Raw genomic sequence first — 26540 nt, forward strand, 5'->3', positions numbered from 1 at the left:
GACCCAAAACATCAGCTTTCCTGCTCCTCTGCTGCTGCCTGGCCTGCTGTGTTCCTCTAGCTCCACACCTTGTTATCTCAGACTCCAGCATCGGCACTTCCTACTATCCCATAGAAATTTGACATGTGGCATGACAGCAAAGAAGTTACGCAACCAATTCATTAGTCAGCATTTTCCCTTTTCTCTCATCTAGATTGGGGAATTTTACTGAGGGCAATCAATAGGAAAGGTTTAGAGGGATATGGGCCAAATGCAGGCAAATGGGACTAGGTTAATTTGGGAAAGCCAAGTTGGCACAGACAAGTTGGACGGATGGGTCCGTTTCTGTGCTGTATGACTCAAACTCTAAGTAAAACATTAGTTTAAATTATAAGAATCCTTTGAAACATGTATTTTACTAGCAATTACTCATAAAATGTATTATTAATATTACTTAGTGGCAGGGACCTTGTTCAAATTGATTTTCTGTGGTTTTCTGTATGTTAGCCCGCAATACAGAAACTACAGAGACTCGGGTTCTTATTGAGACAAGTATCTGGAAATGTAATGCAACTAACAATGTATGCTAATGTGACCACTCAGACTTGGTTTCTTATATTACTATTACACAAAATGCAAAGTTTACTGAGTAGTGGACAAGTTTGCTGGCTGGCTATCCGTCCAACTGGCTTGCTAACAGACAGGCTGTAACAGAATGACTTATTGACCTGTTATAAAGACTGCTTGTATGTATATGGAACAAGATTGGATACCTTTTAAACCAGTGTCATATGATGTCATGTAGTTGTTTTAAAGGTAAAGTGTCTTTGATGTTTGTACATAACATACTTTATTTTTCTAAGTTAATTGAACACAAAGATGGCAAGGCAGGTGATGTGTTGCAGCTGCAGTATATGGGTGCTGGTTGATGCCACTGTGATCCATTGTGAACATGTGTCTGTAGTTTCAGAAACTTCAGTTCCAAAGTAATGAGCTGGAGTCTGAGCTACAGAAACTGTGATGCATCACAAAGGGGTGATACTTTGTTTCAGACAACAGTCACACCCCTTAGGTTAAGGTCTTCTGATTTGGTCAGTAGTCAGAGACAGGAGAGTGTGACGGACAATGAGGCATGTCAGGTGATCAAGAAGGTAGAAGCCGAGTGCTTCAGCCATTGAAATTGCCCAACAGGTTTGAGATTCTTGCAGCTTGAAATTAGTGTGGAGTTACAGGGTGGATGAGTGACTGACCAAGGACCATGGATCAGGAAGCCATTCTAGTGGAATGATGAAATAGAAATTTAGTGGTGGTAGAGAATAATGTAACCTGCCATATGGGTTAATTTACTACAGTTCTCTATAGCTGAGAGCATGAGTACTAAAGATTGCCTGACCAGTGCCAGGGCTAGGAACTGCTGCTCTGGGCAGGAGAGGAACATGAAGTGAAAGAGGGAGCATCTGGTTGTCCCTATTTGGATCAGCACAAGACCAGAAAGACTTGGATCTTCATCCAGACTATGTTTTACGATTTTTTAAAAATTATCCATTCGCAGGATGAGGGTACTGCTGGCTAGGCCAACATGTATTGCTTATCCAAGGGGGCTGTTAAGAGTCAACCATATTGCTATGTGTCTGGGTTCATGTGTAGGCCAAGGATGGCAGTTTCATTCCCTAAAGGACATTAGTGAACGAGATGGGTGTTTTTTTCCAACAATCGGCAATGGATTCATGGTCATCATTAGACTGTTAATTCCAGATTTTTATTGAATTCAAATTCCACTATCTGCCATTAGGAATCAAACCCAGGTACCTACCACATTACCTGGGTCTCTGGATTAACAGTCCAGTGATAATACCACTAGGCCATCACCTCCTCCATCATATAATAGAGCCATAAAGGAAGCTTTAATGTAAATAGAGGAGGTGGAGCAGGATTATGACGGGGCAGATATGATAAATTAAAGGGAAACAGCATGTAGGTCAAGGTAGCAATTTGGACGATGATTAGTCATATGTGCCAGGATGGGGGAGAGAAAGCAAACGTAAGATAACACCAAAAATTGCAGAAATACAAAGTTAAAGACCATGTATGTGTGCACAGCATTCATAACAAAATGGATAAATTGTTAGCACAGGTGCAAATAAATATGTATGATATGGTTGTTGTTACAGTGACATGATGAGACCTAGATTTTAAAGGTTAGCTGATCTTTTGCAATGACAGGAAGTGAGGGAAATAGTGGTGGGGTAGATATATTAGTTCAGCATAACATTAGTACTGCAATGAGAGATGGCCTTAGCTAAAAGTTGCAAGACATAACATCAATTTGGACAGAAATAAGAAACTGGAGAGGTAAAAAGTCACATGTGGGAAGAGTCTATCGGCCTCCTAATAATAGTTACACTGTAGGACAAAGTATGTGGGGATAAAATAAATGCAGCACGTAAAAATGGATTACAATGTGAAAAAGGTGAACTTATTCACTTCATGAAAAATAGAAAAACAGTATGATATTTGCGTGGAGATCTGAGTGGTGCAAAGCCATTTGAGTATCATGCTACATTAGTCACAAAATGTTAGTTTGCAGTAACAGCAAGTGATCTGGAAAGCATACAGTGTTTATTACAAGAGGACTGATTGTAAATATGAGGACGTTTTGTTGCAGTTCTGATGGAGAATCAGGAGAACTGTCTCATTTGGTCTCATTTGCAAAAATAATGTACAGCAAACTTTGTTTTAACTGGCACTGGCAGTCTTGATAAACCAACAAAAATTGTATACCTCAATTACCTGTCCAATTTTTCTATCCGATTATTGTAAATTTTTAATTTATTTACCGCCATGTAAATATAATTGTTCATCGAATGCCCAAATAAAATATCAAAAGTTGATTCAATTTTGAGTCAATTTCTTCTCAAATTCCACAATCAACCACGATATCCAAGTAGTCAGTTGAGAGTGCGATTGAGAAGGCTTTCTGCTGCTAAGCTTTATTTCAGGCAATGTTCCATCATTATTTAACTGATTTATGCTGTGAATAATGTATAACAATGATGTATATACCCCCTACACTTTGTTTCTATTACTTAATATGTGTTTTTACATTGATTATGTGGATCTCTTGATAAACCAGAATATTTGATCAATCCGACACTTCTAGTCCCAACGGTGCAGAATCATAAAACGTTTACTGTAGTTGCAATGGAAGCAGTTCAGAGAAAATTCCCGGACTCATTGCTGGGATGAAGGATTTATTTTTTGAAGAAGAGCTGAACAGGTTGGGCCTTTACCTTTGGAGAGGAAATCCTATTTAAGTATGTAAGATCCTGAGAAAGAGTGGAGATTGGGAAAATATGTTGTCTTGTGCGGATTCTAGAACTAGGGGAAACATGAGCTGAAGAATGCAATGTCTCCCTTTTAAGGCAGAGATGAGGAAAAGCATTGGAAAGTGGTCCATTTCAATTATTCAAAGCTGAATTTGATAGATTTTTGATGTATGTGAGTTGATGCTTTGGGATGGGGGGCAGACTGGAAAATCCAAATGAAACCTGGTGATCCATGAGCCAATTGAATAACGGACCAGTCTCAGTGCCAAGTGGCCTACTTCTGTTCCTAGGTCTTATGCTCCTTGGTAAAATTCTGAGCGTGGCTGGCAAAAACAATGCCATTTTGAGCTGCATATTGTATAAGTGTAAGAGACCCACTTGAGGGTCCCCATACAAAACTGATTGGCCCAGAATGCGCTGGATGGTATAAAATAATGTGAATCTGGTTTCTTTTTCTTGCTGTATGGTTTCATCTGGGCTCAAGAAAGAATTATTATACTTTTCTAAAATGTTTTATCTGGTTATTTGCTTTCTGCACAATACATATTAGGCAGTAATCGACAACAGTACAAATTATACACTTGAAGGCAAATATAAAGAAACCAATTGCACTACGTTATTAACAACCAATAAATACTAAGGCAACTTGCAACATAAAGTTTCAGGTGAATTAATGAGTGATGAAAATGATGCTCAAAGCTGTTTCTGTTCGCTTGATTATAGCTCTGAAACTATGCACAATAAAATCTGGAATAGAAAGGCTGAGTGATTAAGTAGGAAATATTTCAGTTAGCCTTTGTCTATAAATTAACATTTAGTAGTAATACAACCCTGAATTGTTCAGTTCCATTCTTATGGTTTATGACTAATCCAAGCCATAAATCATTAATATTGCAATCATTCAACGTCTTGCCATTAACAGCTCTTTTTATATTTTAGTATTTGAGTACCTGTAGCACTCATTTTTAAAATTATAAAGTGAGGGATTATATCTTCAACTTTCTCAAGGTTGGACACTGTTCCTTGACTGTAGACATGATGATAAGAAAAAAGAAAATTAGTGACATTGCCCCTTTGTAGAATGGTTCAAGGTTGCTGACAACTTCTGCTCTGTGTTGAAACTCAAATGTATCGCCAACTTCTGTCCAGCTACTCACATTGAAGAAAGCAAAACCAAGTTAAAATCAAATCCTTTAAAATACTAAACAGTGTGCAGAATACAAAAGTTATATCACGAACAATGAAAGATAAAGCTTTGAGACAACAAGGTGCAGGGCTAGATGAACACAGCAGGTCAAGCAGCATCATAGGAGCAGAGAGGCTGACGTTTCGGGCCTTGGGGGTTCTGAAATAAATAGGGAGAGAGTGGGAGGCGGATAGAAGATGGATAGAGGAGAGGATAGGTGGAGAGGAAACTTTCTCACTACAGATGTTGCCTTTCGCCTGAGTGTTTCAAACACCTTCTATTTATGTAGGCTTCATATTGAAGGATTGTGGAAGAACAGTTGATTTCAAGTTTTGTGAAATTATCTGGATTGTTTTCTTTTAGCAGGATTGCTGGAAGAACATGATGATCAGTGAGACTTTTATCTTTTTTATTAAAAAAAGACATTTCTTGAAAACCTCATGGTTAAATCTGCTTGATTGCTTGGATTTAGTTCTGGGAAAACACAGAATTTAGAATGGGGAGACAGCTATTTTCTGTTTGAACATTTAGTTGAAGTTGTTTGGTTTTGGTTTCAGCTTGGGAAACACCTGCTTGGAAGTGGCTTCTGAGCTCATCTCTTTCCTGTTTCTGAAAAGCCCATCACTAAGAGTCCTTTGTAAAACCTTACAATCCTTTTGAAGACTTCTTACTACCATGTTTCCTGAACAAACTGTATCTCCCAAGACCCACACTTTATCATTTCTTTTTCCTTCAAGAGCTAACCATTAGTGATTTTTCCCCATAAATCAGAACATGCCTTTATTCCTCATAAAATAATAAGTATGTATTCACAGTAGATTGTCCATTAATGAAACCCTTTCCAAAAAAAAATTGCTTCTTAGTAAAAGAAACTTAAACATTGCTAAAACGAGACATGAAGTTGAAACTTTTCAACTTGTATGTATCAAAGCTGAGATACAAGAAAACCAATTTTAGAAAGGACACAGTACACCATGAGAAAACAGTGATGATTAGTTAGTCCTTTTCTTTGGAAGTCTTATCAGGTTGAGAATGACTTGCTTCCACTCTGGGGAAGTAGGTTCTACGGTGACTCATTAGTCCAATCCTGGAGCTGTAGTTTCTGCCGTAAATGGGGCTGGCGGTGTTTGATGAGGTGTGTGTTTGGATCACTCTGTATTCTGTGTGCTGCCTCTGCTGCTTGCACTCGGCATCCATGTGCTCCACTCAGTGACAGTTGTAGCGGTTTGCACCTTTTGCAGATGACTGTTCTCCAGTTTGTGTGTTCTAGGGGAAGGATATTCCCATGTATTGGTGGGAATGATGTATTTGCTTAGGGAGTTCTCATAAAGGCAATTTCTCCTCAAAGCTGCAGTTGCAGAAGTCGCTGCAGTGCACCAGACTCCCAAGTTTGTGCAGCCGGTAAGAAAATTAGGTATGGAAGGAATGGTTAACTCTCACTTTTAGTTAGCTGAGTAAATTCAACCAGATAAGTCAACTCTGGTCAGAGTGTTGTTGTCTTAATGCGTGAGAGTTGGGTCGCTGCATTTAGAAATGCTAGTGAATTATAATGAGCAGACGCTCAACAGACACTTTGGTTCATATCCTCTGTAGGACAGGGAAATGCCATCCATAGAATACAAACACTTGAACCAGAACTATGGAAAGTATAATGTTAAACTGTAATGCTGGAGTTCTCAACAAAACACCTTTGTACATGCACTTTCCTAGATTTTTACCTTCAAAGAGAGTGTAAGTAATTTTAAAGGCCATTGGATTGAAAGTTTCACGAGACCTGTCAACTTAGCAATCCTGATAGCCCAAAATGGCTTTTTTGTGTTCAGTGTCTTTGTCTTTATCTTTAAAATGGTTCATGCAACGTCTCTATTTTAAGGCAAGGTGAAGCATTTACCCTTCATTCCAAATATGCTGCTTCATTTCAAATATGTAAACAAATGATGTGATTACTCAGTGGGCTGCAGTAACATTTATGTTGAGTATTAAATTTTGTCCTGAAAAAGAGTAACTGAAACTGAAATGGTTCATCCTTTAATATATAGGACCTAGAGCCCCCACAGTGTGGAAACAGGCCATTTGGCCCAATAAGTTCACACTCTCTGAAGAGCATCCCACCCAGATTCACCTCACTATCCTATCCCTGTAAACCTGCATTTCCATGGCTAATCCACATAACCTACACATCCGTGGACACTATGTGCAATTTAGCATAGCCAGTCCACCTAACCTGCATATCTTTGGACTGTGGGAGGAAACTGGAGCACCTGGAGGAAACCCACACAGACAAGGGGAGAATGTGCAAACTCTACACAGACAGGCTGGAATTGAACCTGCCGCTGTGAGGCAGCAGTGCTAACCATTGAGCCACCGTGCCAACCCAGTTGCTTGCGATTTTTATTTTTTGTCCATGTTTCAATTTCTTGGTACTGTTTTTATAGGTACAAGTTTTTCAGGCAGTTAGGGTATTGCACCATTTATTGTCTTTAACTGTTTTCTGGTCATTTGGGCATGGGATACCACAGCTGGAAAGTAGAACTCTACAAGTCAAGCATCCGCAATTGACACCAAACAACCAAATTTGAAGGATTATATTGCCTGATACAGAGTAACATTCCCTTTACTCTATCCTAATAACATGCTTCAGTTGCTACCTCAGAAAAGTATGTTCCACTGCCCTAATGTGACATTTTGTCATTTCCCAATACAAATAATCCTGGCATAAGTTTTCTAGATAGTATGTGTTGAAGGGAGTTTTAGGCTATAGGTCTATCCTGGCATTAACTGGATTGAAACAGTCAAAACCTAATGTCCTACAGGACTGTTATAATTATCATGCAATCTGAACTGAATTTGAATCTTGGTCTCAGAATTCAAAGGCAGCGTTGAACCCATTAAACTGTCCATTTACAAATCAATTTCTGTGCATTGCTTTTACAATCTGTCTAATGTAGACAGGGAAGCTAACACTCTCACATTTCTTTGCAGTTTGGAAGAACAGAAGTAATCGACAACACCTTAAATCCAGACTTTGTACGGAAATTCATTCTAGATTACTTCTTTGAAGAGCGGCAAAATCTCCGATTTGATTTGTAAGTTGTCCTTCACTCTTTGCAATCGCACAGGTGTATTTCTCAAGTTCTTATAAGGGAATATACGTGAATTAGTAAATGAGAAAAACACAAACAATCATTGAAATGTTTCAAAAGCACAACCCATGTTTTGGGTTCATTAAATTTGATTTACAACATGCAGTTTGTTTTTCCAAAAATATAGTTGACATTTCCGCAACAAGGCACAATTCAAATTTACATTGTTTTCAAACAGTGGATCATTTTCCATGAACAAACAACTCACTTTGTTGCATTCAAGCCATCAGCAAGTAATTGCAACTTGTATGTTTTTCTCCCAAGGCACAATAAATTTTTATTAAGTTCTATTCAGTATCTAAAAGGGACATAATTAAAACCAAGTGCATTGAGAAGATTTTGAAGTATATTCTCATTCACTAGTCACAGAATGAAAGAAAAAAATGCGTGTGAGAACTGACAATAGGTAGGTTGGGAAGGTATGAGCAGAGGACAAAGGAGATGGAAAGCACTGTTCTGTTTGAGGATCAGAAATGGAAGACTAAATATGCTGTCTTCGCAGAAATAAAGGCAATTACGTGGGTATGAAGACAAAGTTGGCTAAAGTGAATGGCAGCATGGATTTAAGGTAATATGGCAGAGAAGCACTGAGAAGTACTGGTGGTTCACAAGTTATCCAGACTAGACATTGATATAATTGCAATGAGTGAGCTCCACTTCTCAGGCCAAGAAGCCCGACAGAACAGTATACCTTCCTTGCATTGCAAAGAACGTCCTGCATACTAGAATCATGCCGAATGCAGACTCTTGTATAGACCACCATCTTATTTGTTTAAAGCCAAGATTTCAAGACTAAGCACAAGAACAGCCCGAGAGACAACAACCCATCAAAGAAATTTTAAGTCCGAAATTTGCAAAGCTCATCTTAAAGAAATAGATATGAAACAACCTTATGGAGTAGAGTGACCTCACTGTTGACTCCACTCCAGGAGAACTCTGGGAACACATTCAGGCTGCTGTGTAGAATACTTCTAACAAGACTATCGGATTACGCACCAAGAAGTATAGGGAATTGTCTGATAAAAATAATAAAAGAAATCCAAGATGTGTTTTCGATAAAAAAAGGTCAGCTTAACACGCTGACCTGGCTCAGCCAAGAGGAAAATCCAGATTGCCTCCATGCATGCAGTACTCTAAAACAACCAAAATGTTTGGTGGATAACATTTGTGGAAAAACTCATCAGTCTGCTGGCAATAGTGACATTAGGAGAGTTGGTGCTACATTGGCAATGTTACTGGACTAGTAATTCAGAAGCTCAGGATAATTATCTGGGGACGTGGGTCAAACTTTCACCATGACTAGTAGCGGACTTTAAATTCAGTAAGTAAATCTGAAATGAACAGGCTAGTCAATTGTGACCATGACAACTATTATTGATCATTGTAAAAGTCCATCTGGTTCACCAAGTCTTTTAGGGGAAAAACAATCTGTTGTCCTTACTTGGTCTGACCTACATGCAACCCCAGATCCGCAACAGTGCATTATCTCTAATCTAGAGCAATTCAAGATGGGCAACAATTGCTAGTCTTGCTAGTGATGCTTATATTTTGTGGAAGAATAAAGAAATAGGCTTCAATGAAGCACTAAAATCTGCCTTCTGGACCCAATATCAAGTTCAACAATTTTAAGGCTGGTGCACCTTCTGCCATGTCTTTACCCAACCCCCATACACCAGGTGTTGTTATCACATGGGCTGCTACTACAAACAACCAATTGTCAGCCACTAATTGTTCCCGTTAGCAACTCTTCATTCTCCCAGGCTGACCTTTACTCGTTCCTTTGTCTGCCTAACTGTTTCTGTCTCTCTCTCTCTCTGGGCTCCATCTCCACCTATCATTTATGCTCCCCACACCCCCCCTCCCCTTCTTTAGCGTATATACCAACATTTTTCCAGCTACAATCAGTTTTGAAGAAGACTGGAATAGAAATGTTAACTCTGCTTTCTCTCCACAGATGCTGCCAGACCTGCTGAGTTCTTTATTCCTCCAGCAATTTCTGTTTTTGTTACTAACATTCGCATATGGACCAGCATTTCAAATTTTCCAAAACCCTGAGGTGCACTGATGCATGTGTCAGTACTGAACGGCTGGTTGTTGTATACAACCTGTGATAGTGCCATTAGCCGTCTCCAACAACTGACACAAAAAGAACTGGACAAGAGTCAAACTCTGGAGGAATCTATTTCTGGCATTGACCACATGAAGATCACCTCTGGGAATGTTGTTGATGAAATTCTGTCTGAAGCCTTGAAGTGTGGTGGCCCTGTCTTGCGTACTAAAGCACCAGGGAATTTTCATGACCTGCTAGGAACAGTACAAGATTCAATAGGATATTTAAGATATCATTAACAACTTGTACAAAAACAAACAACAGTCAGACTACTTCAACTTCCATGAGATTGTATTTCTTTTTATATCTAGGAAGATCCTGTCTAGAATATTTCTGAACAAGTGTGTGCCTCCCATTGCAGAAGAGGACCTCTCAGAGAGAGTGTAGTTTCAGATCAGACAAAGGCACCACAATCTGGGTATTTGCTGTCAGACAAATACAAGAGAAAGGTCATGAACAAACAAAGGACTAAAAGTCACATTTATAGACCTCGCTAAGGCGTTTGAAACAGTGAGCAGAAATGGACTTTAGAAAATCCTTGTAAGACCTAGACACCCACCCAGTTTCTTGGCTGTAATGAAATAATCAACATCATTATGGACAAATCAAGCATAACAATGAGGCATCCAATCCTTTTTCAATCTCCAGTGAAATAAAGCAAGGATGTGTGTTTGCTGTAACTGTGTTGACTCCCACCTTCATGTTGCTGCAGCAGGCAACAGAAGAGCTTAAGGAGGAGGTTTATGTATGCTCCTAGACTCCAGGAGGTCATTTTCAATCTCCAGCATCTTCATTCTCATACAAGGACACAAGGAAACCTCAATCACGAACATATATTTTCTGATGATCGAACTCTCCTGGCCCGCAATCAAACTTACAATGTGCAACAGTACTCTTTCCTGAGTTAGCACAACTTTGGGGATTAAAAATCACCTTAAAGAAACATGAAGTCACATATCAGCCCTCAAGAAAAATGTACGTCACCAAACATTGTCATTGAAGGAACTGAGCGAAATGCTGTCAAGCAACTATATAAAATGTCAACCACCCATGGTAAATAAATGTAGTTGAGAAGAGTATCCAATGAGAAACTAAGGCATACAAAATAGTGAAAGACAGTGTTAGGCTAGAGAATTGGGATTTTTTAAGGCACCAGCGGTGGATGACTAAAAAGCAAATGGAGAGGGAGACAATTGATTAGGAAAGGAAATTGATCAGAGATATAAAAACAAACAACAAGAGCTTCCACAGGCACATAAAAACAGTGGCTAACATAAGTGATGGATCTGTGGAGGATATATCTTGGGAATTAATAACAAAACAAACTCTCTACTCTGAGTTTCATCACTGCAAGTAATTACCAGGAGAGCTAAGAACATGTTTCACAGATGTCCTCCTAGCCTCCATGAAAAAATGCAGCATTCCCACTTCCTCGTGGGAATCTCTTGTCCAAGAATGCTCAAATTGGAGAAGAAGCACCTGCGAAGATGTCACACAGCTTGGGCATCTCCAACAAGACCAGGTGGAGGCCAAGCACAAATAGCAGAAGGAGTTTTCAAAAACCCAAGCATCCCACCAACCCAACTACGCCATGTGTCAGGGTGTGCAGATCTGGCACTGGACTGTTTACTCAGCTCAAAACAACTCGAATCTGGAAAAAAGCCATTCTTGGTCTTAACACAACGCCAAAGAAGGAGAATTGAAGGGACCCTCGTGATTTGTAAGGAAGCAGAAGTGGAACTTCTTGCTTTGTCCTTGGTTGTGATACATTTAGTTATCACAGGACTTTCATTGTTAGGGTTCCTGATGAGTGCTTGTTAACCACATTTCAAATGATTGTCTCTTGTTGGCAATCCACCAGCCAGTCAAGTCAAGGAGTGAGGAGGTCAGGGATGGTATACTAGCACAGGATGTAAAGCATTGATAACCTGCAAATGACTCCAGCAGAGATGCAGAAGGAGCCAGATGCAGAGAAGTGGTGGGTGGTGGTGATAGACAAAGTGTGGCTCTAAATGCCCTTGGTAGTAACTTGTCCTCCAGTTGGTTGCAACTGACGAGAGACCCTGAGGCTTTTGAGAGACTGGTGTTCCAACATGTCCAGGATGCTTATCCTCTTAGTGTAACACGTTGTGGGTATCACCTCTTGCAAATTGCAACTCTCTTTGTTCTAAGCACGTCTCTCTGATGTGGAAAGGAAAGTCTGTAAGGACTAGATTGTTACTGGTCCTCTTGGCCATGTTCACACCGTTGGTGATCTTCTGGTGTTCCACCGGCTACTTCTTCATTTGAAGTGGAAAGAAAACCAGCAACAGCAGCATCCAATATCAGCTGTATCAAACTCCAAATCATGGAGAATAACCTTTCAAGTTGAGAAAGAGAATTTTCAGAAAATTGAGCAGGAGAGCAGCTGTGAGTTTTGATATTTAATGGAATGTTTGGCTGTTGTTTCTTCAGCTCCTTTATTTGTTACAGTGAAAGAAACTCTATATTTCTTTCACTGCTGAGTTCCTGAAAGCCTGGGAAACCCATGCACAAAAATCCTTAGACCCGTGTTGATGCTGCAATTAACATATTGAAATTGACAACCCCCTTTTCCTGAGGTGGGTGCTTGCTGGCAGCTGAATCTTACAGTTAACTTTTGATAGTGGCACATTGGTGTCATCTTCTCTATGTAGCATCAATTTCTGTACTTTTTAACAGGAACACCAACTCCCAAAGTAAGATGTACCTCAACATGTTTTGATCAATGCAGAATAGAGATTGCATGTATTTGCTGATTAGAGACTGTTTATAATTACTTTCTTTTCATTACCAATGGTTTCTGCTTGCATATATTAAGGGAATTAATTTAGAAAATGCCGCAGGATAAAAAAAATGTTTTTTCTATGTGGAAAGTACTTATGGGGAGGCAAATGGAAGTTTGCCAATGATTTTAAAGCTGTTAAAAGACAGAGATGATCTAATAATGCCAACAATGTTGTGCAGATTATGAATTCCATTAGAACCTGAGGGTATTATCACAATCCTGTAGTCATTGCCTGCATTTATGATTATATTCAACCCATCCACAAAATGTAAATTGCATAAGTTGTAATATACATTTATTTTGCCCAGTTGTTCAATATATGCAATCAGGAAGCATAATCTTTAGGACTGCACAGGTCAGGCCATCCAGATATGCTTTTGAACTAGTCTGTGGTTACAATTCTAATTAAAATAGATGCAGGTTTCTTCTCAACATTCAGTGCATGTAAAGAAGGGATAAGGTCTCAATTTCGGGCAGGAATTTCGGCATTAATTTTAGAAAGGATGTTCTTAGAAAATTTTATAATCTTCAAGTCAATAACTGGACATTACCTTTTCTATGCACTTTCGCTTAACTACAAATTGTAGTACACATAGTAGAACTTGAGCACAGTTTGTGCTGACAATTAACTGAACTGCTAATGATTATTTTTGGATAAAACATTATGCTAAGGCACTGTATGGCTGCTGAGATCCAATTGCACTCTTCCAAAAATAAGAGGAGCAGGAGGTTTCCCTGGTGTGACATTGAACCTTCAGTTATTGCCAGTGAAACTGATTAAACAAATACTTAACTCATTGTTGTTTTTGATACCTTGGTGTGAGCAAATTGCATTATGTTTTCCAAAACAAAAACAGTGACAACAACATGGCACGGCACAATGGTTAGTGCTGCTGCCTAACAGTGCCAGGGACCTGGGTTTGATCCCACCCTCGGGCGACTATGTGGAGTTTGCACAGTCTCCCCATGTCTGCATGGGGACTGGAGAGACTGTATGAATTTCACTGCTTACGAAGCTCTTTGGGATGTTTCGTGGATGCGAAAATCGTGATATAATTGCATGCAATTTTTCCCCACTTCCTCATTAGATATACTTGTCTTCTCTTTAATGAATGTTTCTAGTAGCATCACTTCTCAGTGAACATTTCTCAATTTAAATTTTCTTCTTGATTACATGCCACAAAAACCACATTCGACTAAAAAGCACTTGGCACCAATTTATTTTTCAGACAAACACTTATTTTTTACAGTCTCTACTTATATTCAGACTCTGAAGAAATATTTTAATAATTTCTTTTAAAATAGAGTCATAGAATCATACAGCATGGAAACAGACCCTTTGGTCCAACTACTCCATGCCAATCATGTTCCCAAACTAAACTAGTCCCAATTGTCTGTGTTTGGCCCATTTCCCTCCAAACCTTTCCTATTCATGCACTTATCCAAATGTCTTTAAATGTTGCAACTGTACCTGCATCCACCATTTCCTCTGGCAGTACATTCAACATACAAAACACTGTAAAAAAAAAGTTGCCCTCATGTCCTTTTTCAAATCTTTCTCCTCTCACCTTAAAATATGTCCCCTGGTTTTGAACTCTCCCGCTTTAGGGACAAGACCTCTGCTCCTCATGATTTTATAAGATTCTATAAGGTCACCCCTCAACCTTCTACACTCCAGTCAAAAAAAGTCCCAGCCTATTTTTATAACTCAAACCCTCCATTCCTGGCAACATCCTGATAAATCTTTTCTGAACCCTCTCCAATATAATAATCTTCCTATAATAGGGTGACCAGAACTACACACAGTACTCCAGAAGAGGCTTCACCAACGTCCTATATAACCTCAATATGACATCCCAACTCCTAAAAGCAAAGGTCTGAGCAATGAAGGCAAGCGTGCTAACACATTCTTAACCACTCTGACTACTTGTGATGCAAATTTCCAAGAATTATGTACCTGAACCCCTAAGTCTGTCTGTTCTACAACGCTATCGAGGGTCCTACCATTAATTGTATAAGTCAGCCCTTGCTTGTTTTACGAAAATGCAATGCCTTGCATTTATCCAAATTAGATTACATCTACCATTCCTCAGTCCATTAACCCAATTGATCAAGATTTCTTTGCTGTGAACTCTGAGCTGATGAGTAATAGTATCCTTTGAGGAATATGAGATTATCTACAAACAATTACAATTCCACATAAAACATGAAATATTGGAAGAACACATTGGGCACCTTGAGCACAAGTTAAGGAGACATTATCCTACTCCAGTCCTGAAACTATAACCTTGAGATCTCCATCTTTTCTTGCTTTGTAGAGCCTATTTATTGGTGTTTGTGAGAAAATGTAGTGAATATCTGCCAGAGACCAGAGAAAGCAGATCATGATGCCATTTGGCATGGAATACGATCTGATGTCTGTCATATCTTAAGCTTGCATAGCTTCCCATCCATCAAGCAACAACATGTTCTACCAGGCTGAAATTTAAAGGGATCACAAACTTCTTAGTTAGTTGCTAGAATGATACCTCAATGATTCTACCAATCTGGTGGAGCCCAGACTACTGTTCTGCATGCCCATAATCTGCAGCCATGGTGGTAGCCATCTGAGCTAGCACAGCAGTGAGCTCACCTTACATGCTGAACTTTCAAGGCAGCATGTGGACACTTTGGTGGAAGCTGCTTCTGTTATAAATAAAGATGATGTATCAGCCATCAGGCGCTGCAATGTACTTGGGTATGTTGATTGAAAACGTCACAGCACCACATTAGGCAGGATGAACTCTGAGCTGTGTCCAATACCCTCTGTCAAGTTGGTGCTGAACTTCTCCTTACTCCTAGACATCATTTATCAGCTTTCAGGCAGGTTTCACGTTGCATCTTAGTGTGTGCCTGCCAGCCTTCTCCTCAAGCCACTCCAGTGTGCATCCTCATGAGTCTTCTGTAGTAGAATTCATGGGGGATATTATTTCTCTGAAGAGCTGGCAACTGCACATCTGCAGCCTACTAGCGCTTGGGTTCTCACCAGGAGCACATCCAACTCCCTGTAAGGACAAAGAACAAAGAACAAAGAAAATTGCAGCACAGGAACAGGCCCTTTGGCCCTCCAAGCCTGCGCCAATCCAGATCCTCTATCTAAACCTGTCGCCTATTTTCCAAGGATCTGTATCCCTCTGCTCCCTGCCCATTCCGGTATCTGTCTGGATACATCTTAAATGATGCTATCGTGCCCGCCTCTACCACCTCCACTGGCAACGCGTTCCAGGCACCCACGACCCTCTGCGTAAAGAACTTTCCACGCATATCTCCCTTAAACTTTTCCCCTCTCACCTTGAAATCGTGACCCCTAGTAATTGAGTCCCCCACTCTGGGGGAAAAAGCTTCTTGCTATCCACCCTGTCTATACCTCTCATGATTTTGTAGACCTCAGTCAGGTCCCCCCTCAACCTCTGTCTTTCTAATGTAAATAATCCTAATCTACCCAACCTCTCTTCATAGCTAGAGCCCTCCATACCAGGCAATATCCTGGTGAACCTCCTCTGCACCCTCTCCAAAGCATCCACATCCTTTTGGTAATGTGGCGACCAGAACTGTACGCATTATTCCAAATGTGGTTGAACCAAAGTCCTGTACAACTGTAACATGACCTGCCAACTCTTGTACTCAATACCCCGTCCGATGAATGAAAGCATGCCGTATGCCTTCTTGACCACTCTATCGACCTGCGTTGCCACCTTCAGCGTACAATGGACCTGAACACCCAGATCTCTCTGTGCATCAATTTTCCCTAGGGCTTTTCCATTTACCGTATAGTTCGCACTTGAATTGGATCTTCCAAAATGCATCACCTCGCATTTGTCTGGATTGAACTCCATCTGCCATTTCTTCGCCCAACTCTCCAATCTGTCTATATTCTGCTGCATTCTCCGACAGTCCCCTTCACTATCTGCTCCTCCATCAATCTTAGTGTCATCTGCAAACTTGCTAATCAGACCATCTATACCTTCGTCCAGATCATTTATGTATATCACAAACAACAGTGGTCCTAACACGGATCCCTGTGGAACACCACTGGTCATAGCTCTCCATTTTGAGAAACTCCCTTCCACCACCACTCTCTGTCTCCTGTTGCCCAGACAGTTCTCTATCCATCTAGCTAGTACACCCTGGACCCCATGCGACTTCACTTTCTCCTTCAGCCTACCATGGGGAACCTTATCAAATGCCTTACTGAAGTCCATGTATATGACATCTACAGCCCTTCCCTCATCTATCAACTTTGTCACTTTCTCAAAGAATTCTATCAAGTTGGTAAGACATGACCTTCCCTGCACAAAACCATGCTGCCAATCACTAATAAGCCCATTTTCTTCCAAATGTAAATAGATCCTATCCCTCAGTATCTTCTCCAGCAGCTTCCCCAACACTGACATCGGGCTCACCGGTCTATAATTACCTGTATTATCCTTGCTACCCTTCTTAAACAAGGGGACAACATTAGCAATTCTCCAGGCCTCCAGGACCTCACCCGTGCTCAAGGATGCTGCAAAGATATCTGTTAAGGCCCCAGCTATTTCCTCTCTCGCTTCTCTCAGTAACCTGGGATAGATCCCATCCAGACCTGGGGACTTGGCCACCCTAATGCCTTTTCGAATACCCAACACTTCCCCCCTCCTTATGCTGACTTGACCTAGAGTAATCAAATATTTATCCCTAACCTCAACATCCTCAGCATGTCCCTCTCCTCAGTGAATACCGACGCAAAGTACTCATTAAGAATCTCACTCATTTTCTCTGACTCCTCACATAACTTCTCTCCTTTGTCCTTGAGTGGGCCAACCCTTCTTCTAGTTACCCTCTTGCTCCTTATGTTAGAATATAAGGCTTTGGGATCTTCCTTAACCCTGTTTGCATAAGATATTTCATGATCCCTTTTAGCCCTCTTAATTTCTCATTTCAGATTGGTCCTACTTTCCCGATATTCTTCCAAAGCTTCGGCTGTTTTCAGTCGCCTATACCATATGTATGCTTCTTTTTTCCTCTTTGCTAGTCTCACAATTTCACCTGTCATCCATGGTTCCCTAATCCTGCCCTTTCTATCCCTCATTTTCACAGGGACATATCTGTCCTGCACTCTAATCAACCTCTCTTTAAAAGCCTCCCACATATCAAATGTGGATTTACCCTCAAACAGCTGCTCCCAATCCACATTCCCCAGCTCCTGCTGAATTTTGCTATAGTTGGCCTTCCCCCAATTTAGCACTCTTCCTTTAGGACCACTCTCGTCTTTGTCCATGAGTATTACGGAATTGTGGTCACTATTCCCAACGTAATCCCCTACTGAAACTTCCGCCACCTGGCTGGACTCATTCCCCAAGACCAGGTCCAGTGTGGCCCCTTCCCAAATTGGACTATTTACATACTGCTCTATAAAACCCTCCTGGTTGTTCCTTACAAATTCTGCTCCATCTAAACCCCTAACACTAAGTGAATCCTAGTCAATGTTGGGAAAATTAAAATCTCCCATCACCACCACCCTGTTGCTCCTACATCTTTCCATAATCTGTCTACATATTTGTACCTGTATCTCACGCTCACTGTTGGGAGGCCTGTAGTGCAGCCCCAACATTGTTCCAGCACCCTTCTTATTTCTGAGCTCTGCCCATATTGCCTCACTGCTTGAGTCCTCCATAGTGCCCTCCTTCAGCATAGCTGAACTATATCAGTTCACTCACCTTCCCAGAGCGCAATTCGACTGCTCCCATTCAGCTCCGCTGCCGAAATGAAGAACTTACTTTCCTGGCAACCCCCTGGTCCTTGCTCTCACCGCTCCCGCTGCTGCTGCAAAAATGGAGGCCGCTGATTCCACGTGGTAATTATTTAAATGGGAGACTTAGCTTCTCGGCAGCCCCTTGGTCCTCGCTGTCACTGCTCCAGCTTCTGCTGCAAAAATGGAGGTCTGCTCAATGTTAGTGTCAGAGGTGATAGCTTTAATTATGAAATCACGTGGCAGTGTGCCTTAATTATGCTGTTCCCAGTTTTCAAGAAGTACCTGGAAAAATACATGAGTAGGAAGGGAATTGAGGGATACAGATCCTGTAAGTGAAGATAGTTTTATTACAGAAGGGCAAAATGTGTCAGCGCAGGCATAGAGGGCTGAAGGGCCTGTGCCATATTGTTCTTTGTTCTTCGTCCACTATCTAGCCAGATTCAACTTAGAACATATCCAAAGAATCAGGCAGAAGGTTAAAGTTTTGGTGAGTAGAGGGAAAAAGCAAGGGGTGTGTTCTTTCATCAGCTGCACCTTCCAAATTTGAAGAGATTATTTGGGGAGGAAGATGATTAGGTATGAGGTATTAGGAATTTCCCCCATTCAGGCAAATGTCTCTGGATTCAAGTGAGTTCCTGCTATCTTCAGTTGTGCTCAACCATTTCTGATTAGAAAGGGAAATATTTCAGTGAGTTGTTCTGTAGGGCATTTGGGTTATATGTTTGAATGGCTGGCAAGATCTGAAATATGGATGTCAGGCGTGTGGTAGTGTTAAGTGCATGAAGGTGAGATGAAACATAAGGCTGGTGTATACAAGCTCTGATTGATAGACGGTATAGAGATGTGGTAACTGTGGCTAGTGAGTCATTCCTTGATGAAATACTGCATTTGACAATGCATTAACTATCCTTGACCGCTCCTGTGAAGTCACTGAACTTCTTACAGCATTGCATTTAGGTCCTTGGGTCCAAGGCGTTCACCTTCACATCAGCCTGTTTCCATAATTTTCTCTGTATTTGTTTGGAGACTGCCTTGAGTCTCTTGCAGGAATAGGATGGCACTTGTTGTTTCCAACTCCAGTGCAACATCGGAAAACTTGGATATGCATTCTTCCTTTGTCAGCCATTCTTCTTATCTTTCCCAGGTGAGATCCAAAACAGCCATGTTTTCCAGGGGAGTTCCAGGTCAGCCAGGATTCCCAGCATCTGGTCTAGTCATAATGCACCATCCCTTTAAGCAGTACAGCTTTAAGCGGTACAAGCAAGTATTGATTTTACATTCCATGCCGTTACATGCTGCAAATCAACAGCACTGCTATACTGTTGCATGAGAGATCATTCAAATGAGCAGGCAACGCAAAGATAGATGCATGCTCCCTGCATTACATTGAAGAGGGGCAACTTAGTCACAGAATATAATCCTTGCATATGTTTTAAAGGGAATCTTTTTCTTATATACTCTGCTTTGTAAATCAACTGACCTTTCCAACAACTAGAAATAGGAAGAAGCATTATCTCCAACAGATGACACACTCTCATCATTTTATTGCTGAGGTTGATCTCCACCCGTATCAGTGTTCCATTTAAGGACTAAAATCAGGAAAATCGTAGAGCACTATGTCATCAAACACATAAAGGTAATAGTTGCCATAGTCCCAGAGGAGTGACAGAGTTGGCTGGTGTTGGTTTATCGTGAGCGTTACCACATCTCATGTGAGACTGAGAAGGCAGGACCTTCTATCATAACCTCAGCCAGTGTGGGAATTGAATCTGCACTGTTGGTGTCACTCTGCAAAGCAAACCAGCTGTCCAGCCAACTGAGCTAACCAATCCCATCAAGCATCCTATGTAACAAGGGAATTTTTCTATTGCAATTATTGTTTATCAATCAATTTGACAACAGCATCCATTAATTGCAAATCAAGGAGCTGAAATAATAACAAGGAATCCATGTTTGGAACTGAATGCTGGCTCTTTAGGTTTACGTATTTATTGTAACATTGCTCAAGTACAAATGCTTAAGAATGAAAAACTGTGGCAATTGTTTCCCTTTGTTTATCAACCATCTGGGAGTTTGGATTTGTAACTAAACTCCTGAGAATAATGGAAAAATATAAGTAAAACTGGGGAAAAGAAAGCCAAAGCGGTAAACTTTAATTCCTCAGCCGATGCATCCCATCAATTTTCCCCCATTGTGCTAATCTTACAGAAATTGATTACTTTCTGTATGACACTGAGTCTCTGTGCTGGCAAAACATATGAAATTTCTGAAAGCTCCCCAGGGAGAAAAAAAGATTGTTTTACTTTTTATTAGTTTAACATATATCCTAAATGAATCACATTTTCTGTAAAATATAATTTTCTGCTGCTGTTTCCTTCTAGGTATGACGTTGATTCAAAAAGTCCAGATTTATCGAAACATGTAAGTACTATGATCCTTTCCATCTTTACACGGTGTTCTATTATTTGATTTCAATTTTAACTAAGTACTAGGTGACTTACTCTGATCCTTTCAACTGCAGAGAATAGAAAATGTCTTGTTAATGTATATTGCAAAAAGATGCTTTAATTATGAGGAAAAGTCATATAAATTAGATTGAATTTCCTTGAATATAAGAGCCTGAATGTTTCAATGGAGAAGATGAAAAAAAATTATTCTCCTCATTCAGTGAGTCCAGAACAAGGGGGTATGATCTTATTATGAGACCTAGACCATACAGGAATGAAATCTTATAAACAACAAAGAGTATGTGAAAACCTCAAACCAAGAAGACTGCAAATACTGATTCATTTCAAATTTGCACAACTGAAATACAGAACTTTTAATTTGCTAAGAATATCAATAGATTATGCAAGTAATTGGAGTTGAGCACATAGATTATAGGATTGTAGAATCCTTAGAGTGGGGAAAGAGGCCATTTGGTCCATTGGGTCTGCACTGACCCTCCAAAGAGAATCCCACCCAGACCAAGGCCCCACCGTGTCCATGTAGCCCTGCAATTACCATAGCTAACCTACCCAGCCTGCACATTCCTGGATACTATGGGGCAATTTCGCATGGTGAATCCACCTAACCTGCACATCTTTGGACTGGACATCAGCCAAATTCTAAATGAATGCCTGAAGAGTTATGAGCATTGAATAGCTGACTCACATTCCCAGATGAAGCAAAAAACTCAACAGCTGAATATTTCACAACAAAATATTGTGGGTGCTGGAAATCTGAAACAAACTCAGAATTCTAGAGAAACTCAGCAGGTCTGGCAGTATCTGTGGAGAGAGCAACAGTTATTGTTTCCAGTCCTGTATGACTGTTCAGAACCGAGTTTCTTCAGCGTTCTCTATGTTTGTTTCAGCTGAATATCTATCTGGATAACTGTCAGAATATATACCAGTGCAGAACATGAACAGGCCCTTCAGCCTACCATATCTGTGCTGACCAATATGCCATTCTAAACTAATTTCTATCTAATCTGCACGTGGTCTGTATCTCTCTATTCTGTTACTGCTCATGTATCTGTCTAAATGGCTCTTAAAAGTTGCTGACATATCTGCTTCTATCACCTCCTCTGGCAATGTGTTTCATGCACCTACCACTCTATTAAAAAAAAACTACTTCGCACGTGTCCTTCAAACTTTCTCCCTCTCTCCTTAAACCTATGCTCCTTACTATTTGACATTTCCATCCTGAGAGAAAGTTCTTGACTTTCCACCTTGCCAATACCCCTCATAATTTTACACACTTCTGTCAAGTTGTCCCTCTGCTTCCAGCAGTCTAGCAAAACAGTCAAAGTTTGTCCAACCACTTCTTGTAACTAATAGACTCCAATCTATGCAAAATCCCAGCAAACCTCTTTTGTACCCTTTCAAAAGCCTCCACATCCTTCTTATAGAGTGGAGACCAGAACTGCATACAATACTCCAAATGTGGCCTAACTAAAGTTTTGTATGGCTGCAACATGACTTGCCAACTTTTATACTCAGTGCCCCAAGCGAAGAAGGCAAGCATGCCGTATGCTTTCTTCACCACCTTATCCACTGGTGTTGCCACTTTCAGGGAACTATGGATCCTTCTGAATATCAATACTCCAAAGGACCTTGCCATTTATTGTATAATTTCCTCTTGCATTTGGCCTCCTAAAAAAACCCTGCCTCTCACTTGTCTGGATTAAATTCCATCTGCCATTTCTATGCCTAATTTTCCAACTGATTTATATCCTGCTGTATCCTTTGATAACCTTCCTCCTTACCCACAATGACACCAATTTTCATGTTGTCTGCAAACTTACTCATCAGACCACCTACATCTTCATCCCATTGATTTATTTATATTGCAAACAGAGGAACCAGCACTCATCCTTGTGGAACACCACTGGTCACAGCCCTCCTGTCAGAAAAACATCCTTCCTCAAATACCCTCTATCTTCTAATGACCAAGTCAGGTTTGCATCCAGCTTATCAACTTACCGAAGATCCTATGTGCTTAATCTTCTGGACCAGCCTACCAGGACGGATCTTTTCAAATGCTTTAGTAAAGTCTATGTAGACAACATCCACTGCCCTACCATCATCAATCATCTTCGTTACTTCCTCAAAAATCTTAATCAAATTTGAGAGATCAGACTTGCTCCGCACAAAGCGGTCTATCCCTAATAAGACCATTTTTTTCCAAATGTGAGTAATCCTGTCCCCAAAAGTCTTGTCTAATAATTTCCCTACCACTAATGTAAGTGTCGCTGGCCTATAATTTCCTACGTTATTTTTATTGCCCTTCTTAAATAAAAGAACAACATTGGTTATTCTCTACTCTTCTGGGATCTTGCCTGTAGCTAAAGAGGAGACAAAGATCTCTGTTGAAGTCCAGCAATATCCACCCTTGCTTCCCTCAGTATCCTGGGATCGATCCCATCAGGCCCTGAGAACTTATTGACCTTAATGTTTTCAAGACGCCCAACACCAACTCCTTCTTAATATTGACATACCCTTCGATAATCTTAACATCATCCAAGTCCTTCTCCTCAGTGAATACAGATGCGAAATACTCGTTATGGACCTCACCTACTTACTGTAGCTCCATGCATAAATTCTCTCTTTTGTCTTCGGGTAGACCTACCCTTTCCCTAGCTACCCTCCTGTTTCTAATACACAGATAAAATGCCTTGGGTTTCCACATAATCTTACTTGCAAAGGATATTTCATGGCTTCTTTTAGCCCTCCCAATTCTGTTTAAGTTCTCTCCTGCTCGTTTTATATTCTACAAGGGCCTTGTCTGATTTCAGTTTCTTAAACCTTGCATATACTTCCTTTTTCCTTTTGACTAAACTTTCAATATCTCTCGTCATCCAGAGTTCCAGAATCTTGCCATCCTTATCTTTCATCCTCACAGCAACACGGTCATCCTGATCTCTGATCAACTGGCTTTTAAAAGACTTCTACGTGTCAGATATGGATTTACCCTCAAACAGCTTTCCCCAATGTAATTTCCCCAGTTCCTGCCTAATAATGTTGTAATAAGCTTCCCCTAATTTAGTATTTCCATCTGAGGACCAGTCTTATCCTTATCTGTAATTATCTTAACATCTACAGAATTATGGTCACTGTTTCCAAAATATGCTCCTCCACTAAAACGTTGCCTTGCTTTACTCTTCTCCTTAATCATCTTTGTGTTCAATTGATTTTTGATTTTCACTTGAAATTTAAACGAAAACATATTGTTACTTTCAGGAGATGGACAGTTGTTGTTTACATATTTCATTGATTGTACTGAGTTAATTATTGTGATCTTTAACTTGAGTTTAAAGACACGCTAGCTTCCAATAAACATATCCAAATATTGGTGAGGAATTGACTTGAAGGAGTTAATATTCTTCTCCTCCTACATTTCTACATGGCAGTTTACATTTGATTTTAGCATTTATTTTCCTTTCTCAAGGATCTCTAGGAAACCCCTGAACAAAGTAATGGAGACAATGATCAGTCATAATGGGTCTGTAAATGTTTCCTATGCCTTTGCATGTGGATTCTAATATTTTCCAGCTTCCCAGAAGGGAACATTAGTGCAAAATGTATAACCAAGAACCAGTGCACACTGTTGAAGGCAAAGGTTGGAAACCGTTTTTTTTTCAGTTTTTCTATTTCTAAATGGTAGATCTATCAAAACAAAAATGTTAATTTCCCAGTTTGGAATATTGAGAAAGGAGCATTCATACAAAGTAAACTGTCATGGATATTTACTGTGCCAGGGAATTAAAGACTTTAATTTTATGAACTGGCTGATGATTACAATTAGTGTTTTAATGGCTTTTATCTTACCAATGCATTCTAATTGATGCAATCAGTACAACATAATGGCCCAGATCTTCCAGTGTTCAGGTAGTTGGAAACCAGACATATTACAAGAGATATGGCTTCGGGACCTCTGGAAGCCTGGATGCTCGAACTCAGAGGGAATTGCGCATAAATTCTGAAATTCTGACAAAAAATCCCCTTCTGCCTGGGACCATCTGAAAGCTTCTCTTTGAGTTACAATTTCCAGACAGTTCTGACTTGTTGAGTAGCTACCTGGAAGATGTTAAGTAGAAAATTCTTCCTGAAATAGTTGAGTACCTACACAGTTTAACTCCTTCTCCCCACACCTCCCCCCAACACACCACTCCACCTGACTCTCTCTTTTGCCCTTGCCACCCCCATAACCGAACCAAATGTGCAGCTCTAGTTTGCAGAAAGTAGAAGCAGAAAAGCAATCTGACCATGATTGCTGTTTCTGGAAAGCTTTGGACCATTATTATGGACTTAATACAATTGCCAGTAAGTTGGAAGTTGAAATAAGATTAAAGACTTTGTTGAAATAATGGTGCTTATCAAGAAGTTTCTCCCCTATATACATTAATAAAATATTCAGGTCATTTAGTTATTTGTCATCCTTAGAACAATGTATCCTGGCGGTGATGATTGCATTTGATGAGCCATTGCGGGCAAGTAAAATATATAACTAACTATAATGTACTTTGCTATTTTGTAGGATTTTCTGGGACAGACATTCTGCACTCTGGGAGAAATTGTGGGCTCATCAGGAAGCCGATTAGAGAAACCACTAATGTAAGTTGAAAATTAATTCTACCTAATACTCAAAATTATTTGTATAAAATATTGCCTTTGCTGATATGAAGTTGAGAGGACCTGTTCCAAGTCTGAAAAATTCAGGTACAGTCGAAATGGCAAAGAGACAGGAACAAAGATATTTCATGGAATGGAATCAAACACCACAAGTTTAAAATTAGTGACAGAAGTGAACTGGTTGACAGCACAGAGGTAGACAATGTCTTTTTGGTACAAAAACAAAGTAGCTGGAAAAGCTCAGCAGGTCTGGCAGCATCTGTGAAGGAGAAAACAGAGTTAACGTTTTGGGTCTGGTGACCCTTCCTCAGAACCCGAACCCAGACCCGAACGGTTAACTCTGTTTTCTCCTTCACAGCTGCTGCCAGACCCACTGAGACTTTCCAGTGACTTTGTTTTTGTTCCTGATTTACAGCATCCGCAGTTCTTTCAGTTTTAATGTCATTTTGGTGTGCTGTCTGTAAGGATGTTTAATGAAATGGGATTGAACAGTTCAGTTTCAGTTTCTAGTCAAGGGGAAGTCACAGGGCATGATTGGTGTCACACTTGGAATCTGGTTAGAAGTTTTGTTTAGAAGGCATAAGGTAATGAATGCATGTGCTTATGTGTGTGTGTGCATTTTTAAATTTAAAATACCGTAGCTGTAACAATAAAGCTAGCTAGGCTTGACAAGAATATAGTAAAGAATTAAGCATAGTCAACCTTCCATTTACGTGACACACTTTTCATGACCACTGAATATTCCAAAGTGCTTTACAGCGAAGAAATAATATTGAAATGCAGTCACTTGTTTTTAAACAAAAAAAAATCACAGCAGCTAATTTGTGTGGAGCAAAGTTCCACAAACAGCAATGTCATATGTCCTGATACTTTGGCTTTGTGATGTTGATTGATCGGAGCAACTCTACTGCTCTCCTTCAAAATAGTGGCACAGAGTCTTTCTCACTCACCTGCAGGAATAGACTGGATCTTGATTTAATGCCACATTGCATCTGAGACAGTGTTGTATGCTGTCAGGATAAGAGCAAACCTATTGCTATCCAGCTCTTGAAAAGAGAAAGCTCAGAGAAAGTAGCATTTGAAATTCTTAAGGGGATAAACCCAT

At 40.2% G+C, this 26540-nt stretch overlaps 1 protein-coding gene across 1 annotated transcript in view; it reads left to right on the forward strand.

Annotated features, from left to right (window-relative positions):
• LOC109917914 (copine-5-like) overlaps positions 1-26540 on the forward strand; it is a 557988-nt gene that overhangs the window by 111587 nt on the left and 419861 nt on the right. Inside the window, exons 5-7 of the mRNA XM_048612100.1 lie at positions 7474-7577; positions 20702-20741; positions 25341-25417. Of these exons, the coding sequence (XP_048468057.1) occupies positions 7474-7577; positions 20702-20741; positions 25341-25417 (221 nt within the window). The remainder of the gene's footprint in view (positions 1-7473; positions 7578-20701; positions 20742-25340; positions 25418-26540) is intronic.

Source organism: Rhincodon typus, chromosome 25, assembly GCF_021869965.1.
Source record: "Rhincodon typus isolate 14 chromosome 25, sRhiTyp1.1, whole genome shotgun sequence".
In the NCBI taxonomy this organism is placed as follows: domain Eukaryota; kingdom Metazoa; phylum Chordata; class Chondrichthyes; order Orectolobiformes; family Rhincodontidae; genus Rhincodon; species Rhincodon typus.